The sequence below is a fragment of the Haliotis rufescens genome, unplaced genomic scaffold, assembly GCF_023055435.1.
Source record: "Haliotis rufescens isolate VD_foot unplaced genomic scaffold, xgHalRufe1.0.p SCAF_55, whole genome shotgun sequence".
Taxonomy (NCBI): domain Eukaryota; kingdom Metazoa; phylum Mollusca; class Gastropoda; order Lepetellida; family Haliotidae; genus Haliotis; species Haliotis rufescens.
Window position 1 is genome coordinate 1,063,672 of NW_025964279.1, and position 10,957 is coordinate 1,074,628.

The window sequence follows — 10,957 nt, forward strand, 5'->3', positions numbered from 1 at the left end:
TCAAAAATGTCAATACTGCAGCCGAACTGAAAAGTAAATCCATGGTGAAGCTTTGATCACGACTTCAAATCCAGTGCATATTATGTGCCTAGTGACGTCGGCATTGCTTCTGCTTCGATACTTCACCAAGGCAATGCAATTGATCACCAAACCTTTTGAAGCATTCAACAATAATACCACCCAATGGACCCTGTGTTCAGTCTGGTGTTGATATCACAGCCCTTTATTAGATCCCCTATAGAGAAGAATTCCCATCATTCACACTGTGACCCTTGTGCTAAATCCCTTGTGTAAGTCCTGGTCATCAGGGGGACCCCCCATCAGTTGCCCACACCATCATCCTTCCCCTAGGGAGGGGGGAGGGGCACAGACATCCAGATCACACTCGCAGGCATTATTATGGCCCAATAAAAAGGCTTTGGGTTCTGGTGCTTTAAAGTACACATAAGTGCATGGAGGTTCGTTGGGGGAGAGAGAGGGTTTGCTTCATGGCTAGATAGTAACGGGTGTGGAAAGGGCTTGTTAAATGTCTCAAGATTGATCAGATATGGTTGGAATGAAAGACATCCAGTGAAGTTGTTGTTCAAACATTTAGGTGTTGAAAGCTTCTCCTCTGTTTGGTTTTCAGCTGCTAATGACTTGACCAGACATTTTGGGTTGGAGGAACACAAATGACATTTATGGTATTATATCAAATGTTGATTTTGGGTTTGTTTGTTTAAGGAATGACATGTTTATGTGAGGAAGAAAAACATTTTTGTTCCAGTAATATGGATGGGTCCCATGGCCACCCAAGACTTCAGGCGTTGTCTCTGAAAATATATGATTTTGATAGAAAGAAGCAACTACATTTAAATTGAAAAGGAAACCCCATGAAATGGCTGTTTCAGAATCTGAACCTGAGAAAAATCCTGCTTCATTTAGGACTACAGCATTATCATAAGGGCTGAGCAGAAGGGAAAATAATAGGTTCAGGGAGGAGCCAAACGTTATTATTATTTGTTTGTGTAAAAATGTCTTTTATTATTCCCCCGGAACAAATTACTTATTGTCAGAACCGTCCCAGGCTCATCCACAATATCAAATGGTCAGGCCCATTGTCCTCACGGTATTGTTCATGCTACCTATGTACACTGTTTTTGTGGTCAATAAATAAGATGGCTCTGTGAGTTTCTTTATATAACAGGCAGTACATATGCATGGGTGTTTCACAAATCCATACTTACACAGTGTTTTGGAAAACTGTATTGACAACCTTTTTCAATAGGATGTAGTGACAGAATGCAATGGCCATTTATTCTGTTCTCAAGTTCATAGGTACTGCAATCAGTGGAACCTGGTGCATATGTACTGAAGTATATGGAACTGATTACCCTGGTTTATGGTTGGTGGAGCTTGTGATGGAGGTACTGTGTTGAGTTCCACTGGTATTATGCTCTGTGGATTGTCTGTTCTACATCTGCAATCCTGCTCTGTCACAGTGCAGGGTTTCAGATTGGTTCATTTTCTAATACATTGTCATCCAAAATGTCCTGAAGACATTTTCCACAGAAAATCACTGCAGCAGTCTGTAAATAAATAAATGGCCTCCATTCCTCTTACCTTGCCCCTTTTCTAACCCAGAATTCTTAGCAACCATATGTATTCAGTGGAAATGATTGCTGTTGTAATAGCTAGTGGAACTGATTACTCGCACAACTGTTTGCCCTGGTATTCTCGTCAGTGGAACTGATTGCCCTGGTATTATAGTGCAAGGATGCCCTGGTTTTATCGTCAGTGGAACTGATTGCCATGGTATTATAGTGTGAGGATGCCCTGGTATTATAGTGCGAGGATGCCCTGGTTTTATCGTCAGTGGAACTGATTGCCGTGGTATTATAGGGTGAGGATGCCCAGGTATTATCGTCAGTGAAACTGCCCCAGAAAAGTTGGATTGCTGTTGAAGGGAATGAAGTGCACGTGTTGAAATGTTGCTCAACATACCCCATGACACCACAGAATGCCACAATATAACCTATTGTTCATGTCAGTTGCAAGGCCTAGCTTACACTTCAATGCCTAGGAAGATCAAGAAAGATGCTTTTGTGCTCTGACTATTGTTGTTTATGCACGACTGCCTCTTATGCAATTTTTGTTTAATTGAAGGTTTTCCTTTTTAGTGAAAACACAATAACACAGACTGAAAGAACTACGGTCTGTGCTATTGCATAGCCTAGATTTTAATGTTATTGATGTTTAACCCATATTTACGCCTTCCTATCCCAAATGGACATTAGGCAATATGAGTATTATAATAAAGAAGTTATAATGTGCCTAATTCCACTCCAGTGAATGCTCCTGAGGCTATCATGTATTGTGGATAATATCTCTGAAAGAAGGAATGACAAAGGATATTACCTTATGTTGATGTTGATAATATTGCAATTGAAACACAGTGGAATCTGTCAAATATACATTCTTTACTTTCCACTGTCATCATTTTAGCCAATGCCCGAAGCCCTGTACTAAAACATGTGCATGAACATTTGGATATTAACAGCATGCTTTCTATTTTGGCATTATGAACCAGTTTGTATGAATATGTTATGTTTTCCAGAACTGAAGATGAAACCCTGCCTCCAAGTGACACAACTGCATTTGAAAAGCCAACTAGCGTATTTAATAATGATCAACAGTATCGAGGACGCCCAAGGGAGAGGATATTTGGGGTGGGCAAATTCACCCATGGAAAACACACTGATAGGTGAACTTGTTTTCTGTCTATTTAGCATGCTTGTTTGTCCGTGTTTCTCACTGATGTATTTGGGTCATTCAACCTTGAACTTAGTACACAATTAGAACAGTATGCTTAAACTATTTGGCTGAAGAAAAAAAATTCAGTCGGTTTTCAGGCAGCTTTTTTTTTATTACAATATGTGGAAATATTTGTGTTGTGCAGCTTCAATAATCTGCAGTGGTTTTTTTAAGCAAAAATAAGATTTTGACTTAGTCACTGATGTCTCAATACCTATTTAGCATGTTTAGTCCTAATGCATGCAGTTTTGAGTGTGCTGTGTTAGCACAATTTTCAAGCAGGGTCATGTACAAGTGGTACCATCTGGTACGTGTGGTGGGTTATCATGTATTTAGGGTACTAAGCTTCTAACGACCATAAGATACTAACGACTAAGATGCTGAGTGTATTATGACTAAATGCTGATCAAGTGAATACTTTAAAGGCAGTTTTAGCTCTACTAAGCTGTTCTCGTACTATGTTGGATCTTTCATACAGGTATCAATGAGTGTGTGTGTATCTGTGTGTATTTTTTTAATACCGCCTTCATCAATGTTCCACCTGTATCATGAAGGCCTGTAAATAATTAATCCTGGACCAGACAATCCAGCGATTCACATCATGAGCATCTATTCACGCAATTGGGATACGATGACATGCATCAACCAAGTCACCAAGCCTCACCAACTGATTCATTCAGTTGCCTCTTATGACAAGCATAGGTTGCAGGGGACCTATTTTAACCCCGGAATCCCCACATGGAGACAAGCATGGGTTGCCGGGGACCTATTCTAACCCGAAATCCCCACATGAAGTCAAGCGTAGGTTGCTGGGGACCTATTCTAACCCGGAATCCCCACATGGAGACAAGCATAGGTTGCCGGGGACCTATTCTAACCCAGAATCCCCACATGGAGACAAGCATAGGTTGTCGGGGACCTATTCTAACCCGGAATCCCCTTGGGAGAGGTATCGATGAAAATCTAGGTCAATGAGAGAATCAATGAGGTGATGTTGCGTGTTGAATTCATCAGTGAGACTGAAGGTAGATGATATGAGGTGCGAAAACATTGTGATATCCATATGCTAGGTATAATACAGTATACATGTCCATTTCAATATATGTAATACAGTGCTACATAAAATATAATGTTTTTTCCTTAATAGTATGACACATGATCATATTGGCTTATGAATACTGTTTTCTCTTAACATATATGAAGGTTGAATGTGCGAAGTAGCATAAATATGAAGATATCGTCAATTATGAGAGGGTGTCATTATAAGGAGAAATTTGGATATAGGGATTGGGTAAATTTGAGCACAAATTTGTCACCAACACCACACATTCTTTGTTATCAGTCCTAGTTAACTTATAGGTCTTCTAAGTCATCTCTGTCACAGTATTGGATCCAGAACACAGATGAACATACAAAGGACCAAAATCCTATTTTCAATAAAACCTGATAGATAGAGCTTCTGTCCATGGTTCGATCCCCGGCCATGTCATACCAAAATATGTTTAAAGATGATACTTGCAGTTACCCTGCCTGGCGCTTGGCACGAAGGTGCTGAAATAAGTACATGTGGATGTTAAACTGCGGCATGGCATCTCAGTGGGCTGAGACTAAACCAGCATTAGTATAGATGAGTACAAGCAGTCTCCCTCACACCACACCACACCACACCACACCACACCACATCACACAGAAAATTGCACATTTAATAGATTTCTTCAAATGACCATTCTGTGGTATTAAGATATTGCTGTTAAATTACTCTCTTAAATCCATTTATAGACAGACAGAAATTGCATGACTCTTCTCCGCACACACAAACCAGTTTTGCCAAATCAACTTTTAACATATCATTCTCTATCCAATTCCTGTTGATTCTATATTCAACATCTTGCTGTATGGCCATAGTCAGTGGCATTTGAAATTTGTAGACCACACTGCCATTTTGAAATTTCTCATCTGATCTGAATTTAAACAAGATAGATGAACCCTCGAGGGAAATTACCATCCCGAGCTACATTGACTCCAGTTAATAAATCTTTACTCATTCCAGCCATTTTATTTTATTTTTTTTCGCTACATGTAAAAAGCCTGAGTCATCATGGGTCATGAGATGAGAATAATAGACATGCTCACGTTGCCAGGCTCATTTTTGTTGTCATGTGACATATAATTTTATGATGCTGTGTGTGGAATGGTTGATGAGTGGCTCTTCTCTACTTCAGCACTAATTACACAGTAACCACTGTATCAGCTTTGTTGGCTGCTAGTGTGATGAGGAGAGTGTTCCTGTAGCTTGTTATCAATATGTTTTCGACATTACATGCCCGTTTTGCTCCCTTACCGGCTGATCATATTAGTTGGCAGTGTGTTAGAAACTCTTGATGAGAACTTCGACCGGTGTTGCTTCAACTGTTAAAAGTCAGTTGGCAGGTCAGTATGATATGACCCTGGTTGTTAGCTATTTTCAACTTTGCTTCCTCTTTCGAACAATTGCTCGTTCATTATCAATCTTTATCGTGCAGCAGTGTTAAATTTACAGTGGTATTTATTGTTTGTGAGTATGCAGTGTAATGTGTTATTATGATGCACTGCATGTGCTTGTGTCATAGATAATGGCGGAGTGTTCCGGATGCAGGTACTCGAGTTGTTATTATGTCTCCTTTATAGGTTAACATATCTGAGCTGTACTGTACGACTTCATGCTTCTCAATATTATATTAAAGGCTGGTTTGTTTGACTAGTGTGCAGAACACAGACTGGGCGCGATGTTTTAAGGACAAATAATGTGTGACATTTGGTGACCTAGATGTATTATCATCCTGTGAACTTATGCCCATTTAAAGAGGGACATTCATGCCTCGTATCACATGAGGTATTTGTCGGCTGAATGGCTGGTGCTTTGACAAGTTTTATTCATTTCTATTGACGTTATTGCGAGGTGAAGTTTCTTGTGGAAGTGAAGAGGTAAATAGTTTTGTTTTCCTGACTTTGCCTGATATCTTCACTTCGGTGACAGTTGCAGATATACGTAGTTGTGGTGTCAGGGTATTACATTTGTCTAGCTGGTGTATTGATTAGGTGATATTTTGTCAAAGTGAACTACTGCCAGGTGTTTTAGATTTGCCCAAGGAACACATCTGGGTTTGCGTCTTGCCAGTAGGGTTCTTGAGGGATATTTGTGTTACAACAGTCATGAATAAGACATGCTTCCCAGATGAAACCAACAGTTTCCTTTCAGTCCTTGTGTTATTGTATTAGGTGTTATATGGTTTTGTTTTGGACGTTACCACACTTGTTTTCTGTGCTGACACGTGCTGGGAAATAGTCATGAATGGGACGACAGAAGTATCATCATTGGCCAGAAATCTCTTGTTGGAACCTTATTGTGACCATTGACTAAGAGTAAAGATTTTATGGTATGATGCAACAAGGAAAGTTTTGTCTGTGAAAGGAACTGAATCTACTTTCAACTGGTCATGTGACTTGATTTGTGCTGAGGTTGACATTTTCCATCCGATCAGCAATATTGCAAGTTGGTTGGAATATATTAACTTGAATGTTTAAGTTGCAGAAAGCCACATCTCGGGTTATTGGTACCTAACAGCACATTACATGTGTGTAATGCCTAAAGAGCCTAATCAGAGGGGTTTTTTTAAGTCTTGAATGGACAGAGTGAGAGGCTTCCTAGACATGGCATATTGATTTCTGCTGCTGTCTTGATAGGTTGGTTATGTCTAAACTTACCATTTCCAAGGTTGGACAAAGACTATATCTTGCTAATAGGGGCATGTGACACATTTTTCCATATCTTTCGTATTTATTGGGTTGCTCATCTGAATTGCTTCTTTACCTTTTTCATTTTTCTTTCTAGAACTGGAGCCTATCCCGGGAGACCAGGAAGACCGCCGATTGATGGGTATGGTCCGGAGAAAGAAGGGTATGACAGAACACGAGCAGTGTCGCCACCCCATCCACCAGTCATCGCTCGCCCAGCAGAGTTGCCAGCACGTATAAAATCTGTTTCCATATCCCGGTCTCCTAGCCAGAGTCGGTCCCGCTCACCAAGGTCAAGGTCTCGATCAAGCAGTAGTGGAAGCTGGTCTTCTCCCAGCAGCAGGTCAAGATCAAGGTCACGGAGGTAAGGGCACCGTGAATGGAGAAGTGAGGTTGAGTTGATGACACAGGAACAAAATATGAAATGCTCAACTTGTCCGATTCAACATTATTTTTGTTCTTTGTTGGGACATCATAAGTGAACAGCAACACATTTTAAGATGTAGTTCAAATGTGGGGATGTCTAAATAGTTTCTCATGTTTTTATCAGTCAGGGAAGCAGTCATGGCAGTCGGTTACAAGGGTCGGTCACAGCAGGGTCCAAGCTTCCATCGTTGGATGGCAAGGACTCTCAACACGATAAACAGAAGAGTGATGACCAGTCGAGTAATGCTGAGAGGAAACCTCTTGGCATCTGTGTGACAGGGTTACCACTTCGCTCTAGTGGTATGTCTGCGCCATATATTTTTGTACTTGCTTCGAAATTACAGAAATTGCTTTCAATTCAGGTCATTTCACATGTGTTCCTACCCGTGTTTGACAACTGAGAGATGAAATTTTGTTTGGGTGGAATTATTGCTTTGTGTAAATTCAGCATCATGTTTCAAGGTAGTGTTTGTTGGCTAATTTGCTGCTTATTTAGTATTGCAGATGATGTTTGCTTTTATCAAGTTTTTGTTTTCTCCTGTGATAATGCCATTATGGTGATGTCAGTTTGAGGTGAGAGTTTCTTTGTTGTTATTGTTGAATTGAAACTTGGTTTTCCTTACAGATACAAGTTTACGTGATGGGTTGTTCCATGAGTATAAGAAACACGGCAAGGTAACATCAGTGCAGGTCGTCGGCGATGCAGGCGAGCGCTATGCCGTCGTCAGTTTCCGCAGGCCAGAGGATGCATCCAAGGCTCTAGAGGCATCTCAGGATAAGATGTTCTTTGGAACTCGCATCAAAGTTACCCAGCACGAGGGTGTAGGTTAGTATGCAGAAATTCAGCTTTATTTGAAATCCAATTATTTGATATGGAATTGGTATGGTTTGGTTATTATCCTATTGTAAGGTGTCCAGGCACAGTTTTTGCTGTTAGTGGTCATTTTTGTTGTAAAAGGCTTGGGCATATGGGTTTGGTGAACCATTGGATGCGTGACTGCAAGGTAATAATACATATCGTCATGGCTTGGAAGTGACCCTTGAAAGGGTGACCAGTGGCGAAGATGGCACAGGGTATTCTGATCTGTGGAATGGGTGTCTCACTCATGCAACCACCAGGTGTTGCATTGGGTCATTGTGACGCGCATCTTTCACTATCATCAAAAACTGCCCTGGACCCCTTGAACTTGGCTCTTTAGCTGAAATACGCTATCATTTGTTGACTATATTTTGTGCTGGTGTAGTGGGAAGATCAATCAGTAATTATAGCATTTATTAAATTGACTTAAATATTCAGTGTAATTATATTGACCTTTTCACTATAAATATCAATGAAGTTTTCAAGATAATGTGCATGTATCTTGGTTAAAATGTAAAATGTTAATATTGACATTGCCTTTTGTTTCTTAAGGGACAGTTGGGGGAACCCAGTGGTTAGTGTGTTAGCCAGTCATAAGCAAAGCCTGGGTTCTATTCCCCCTTATGGGTTCAGTGTGTGAAACTATTTGTCCCAACTGTGACATGGCTGCAAAAATGCTAGAAAGCAGTACAAAACGTTACCTTCTCACCAATGTTTTTGTATATTTCCATGCATATGTGACCAGTCCATTGGGATCCAAGAGCTTTCCTTTGTTCTCTGTAGCCTCTCAAACAAGTATGGACTGTCGTCTTTTTGCAGAAGTAGATGATACGGAATTCCGTCCTTCCGAGTCCGAGCTGGATGAGTACCATCCAAAAGCTACGCGGACATTATTTGTAGGAAATCTGGAAAAGGATACAACAGTATCGGATCTCGTCGAGATATTCAAGGAATATGGAGAAGTTATAGTGAGTTTTACATAAAATTGGATATTGATATTCAAAACTCTTCTCAAGCTAACTGTCAATTTAGTATTTTCTGTCAAACCGTATGTAATTTAAATATTAAAATAGTTTTATCTAGATTCTTATTATATAAGTAGTGTTCTTGATCCACCATGTTGATGTCTTATATTTGCTTTTAGAAGCTTCACCCCATGGAGAATAAAGGAGCAAAATACACTTCCAGTTGCCGATGATTGTCAGAAGAGTCAACTAAAATGAGATTTGGGTGGTTTCAATGTGACCACACAGACCTCATTTAATCTTCCATTATGACAATCATTCGGGGCTGGGGGCCTATTCTGCTCCAATAGCTCCAGCAGAAAAATTGTATCTCTCAATTCTGTCCGATTATCATTTGAAACAATGAGCTCAGACAATGACATATGTTACTATATTTTGTACGTTTTGACCCAGGATGTTGATATCAAGCGTCAAGGCGCAGCTTCTGCGTATGCGTTTGTCCAGTATGCTGACATCGTCAGTGTTGTGAAGGCGTTGCGACAGATGGAAGGGGAGCACATAGGAGCCAATAAAATTAAGGTATCTGTTGGTGTAATGTGGTGTGATTTAAGTGATTTGTGAATCTTTTAGAATGATACTTAGATTTCGATTTTGATTGGATAGTGTTTATCATGGTATTCATCATATGTTAGCATCTTCAAAGAACAGCAGCACTGAAAGGTTAATTTGTAAAAAAGAACATTTCAAATGCCCTGAGAAGTTAGTTATGATATCTGTTTACTGTTTACACATTCCTATTTTTAAAACTGCTAGGTGTTTTTCACAGTTTCATTCGTTTTCAGCTTGGCTTTGGCAAAAGCATGCCTACAAACTGCGTATGGCTTGACAATGTAGGTGACAATGTTGGTGACAAGTATCTCTGTCGAGTGTTCGGTCGCTATGGAGAGGTTAGTCACGATGTGATAGACAGAACTAAAGGAAGAGCTTTGATCTATTTCTCCAATCTTGATGATGCCCAGTACGCTGTCAATGAGATGAGGAATCGGAGTTTGGGAGGCAAGAAAATACAGGTAAGATCAACAAAACACATTTGAAGTGTCATTTTGCTGTTGTCTCAAAATGGAAAGAAACCGAAAAAAACTGAATGAAGAAAAATTTAATTTTAATTTGATGATACTTTAGTTGAAGATATCCTGCCTTATGTTTTGATTTTATGTTTGATGTTTCCTGTGCAGTTTTATTGTATGATCATACATGAATTGGGGGCGGTCGGGTAGCCTAGTGGTTAAAGTGTTCGCTCGTCACGCCGAAGACCCGGGTTCGATTCCCGACATGGGTACAATGTGTGAAGCACATTTCTGGTGTCCCCCGCCGTGATATTGCTGGAATATTGCTAAAAGTGGCGTAAAACCATACTCACTCACTCAATCACTCACTCACTACATGAATTAGCTTTTTGAAAAAGTAGTCCAATTTGAAATGACATATTTTTCAGATTGACTTTGCTAGCCGTGAGTGTCAAAACAAATTCTTTGACAAGATGGAGAAGACGGGGCAGCTGCGTCCTGGAGAGTGGCCAGATGAACGAGGGGGAACTCGATTCAGGAGAAACTTTGAATTCCCTGAAACTTTCCAGGAAGAGTAAGTCAATATCTGTTTTTTCTCTCTGGATTTTCAGCATGATGTTAGAATATTTTGCTAATTATCATTACTTATAAACAAAAAAGTACTTAGAATTGGAGCTTTTTCAAGGCCTTGTTTGGTTTGTGTTTATGAGACACAAATGTGTTTGTGACAGCACAAATATCATGTCAAGATCTCCTCATGTTGTGTCTGTGTTTTATGTAATAATCTAGAAGGCGCAACGGAGACAACAAAATTGAAGACATGCAATCTTAAAGATTTTGAATTTGATCTCCAGGCCGACTCGAACTTTCACCCCCACTACACAGTTCAAGAAAGGCTTTTTCCGGGGAGCCAGAAACAGCAGGGGCAGTACCTCGACCTACAGAGATAGAGGGAGAGGCTCCACTGAGGGCTTCCAGGAAGAGTTTGCCTCTCGCAGACAGAGGTGTGTGTGTGTGAAAAATTGGATATGTTTTTTCGTCCTTCATTGTTTACTTTTTAAAAACTAGGTGAT

General features: G+C 40.1%; 1 protein-coding gene across 5 annotated transcripts in view; it reads left to right on the top strand.

Annotated features, from left to right (window-relative positions):
* Positions 1 to 10,957, top strand: part of LOC124144985 (protein split ends-like) — a 65,810-nt gene that overhangs the window by 33,752 nt on the left and 21,101 nt on the right. For 2 of the 5 annotated variants that reach the window (XM_046514609.2, XM_046514611.2), the window contains exons 3-11: positions 2,597 to 2,743; positions 6,665 to 6,931; positions 7,118 to 7,293; positions 7,619 to 7,819; positions 8,636 to 8,820; positions 9,265 to 9,396; positions 9,660 to 9,887; positions 10,313 to 10,458; positions 10,739 to 10,888. In XM_046514609.2, the coding sequence (XP_046370565.2) occupies positions 2,597 to 2,743; positions 6,665 to 6,931; positions 7,118 to 7,293; positions 7,619 to 7,819; positions 8,636 to 8,820; positions 9,265 to 9,396; positions 9,660 to 9,887; positions 10,313 to 10,458; positions 10,739 to 10,888 (1,632 nt within the window). The remainder of the gene's footprint in view (positions 1 to 2,596; positions 2,744 to 6,664; positions 6,932 to 7,117; positions 7,294 to 7,618; positions 7,820 to 8,635; positions 8,821 to 9,264; positions 9,397 to 9,659; positions 9,888 to 10,312; positions 10,459 to 10,738; positions 10,889 to 10,957) is intronic. The other 3 variants (XM_046514610.2, XM_046514612.2, XM_046514613.2) reach the window with 3 other exon arrangements.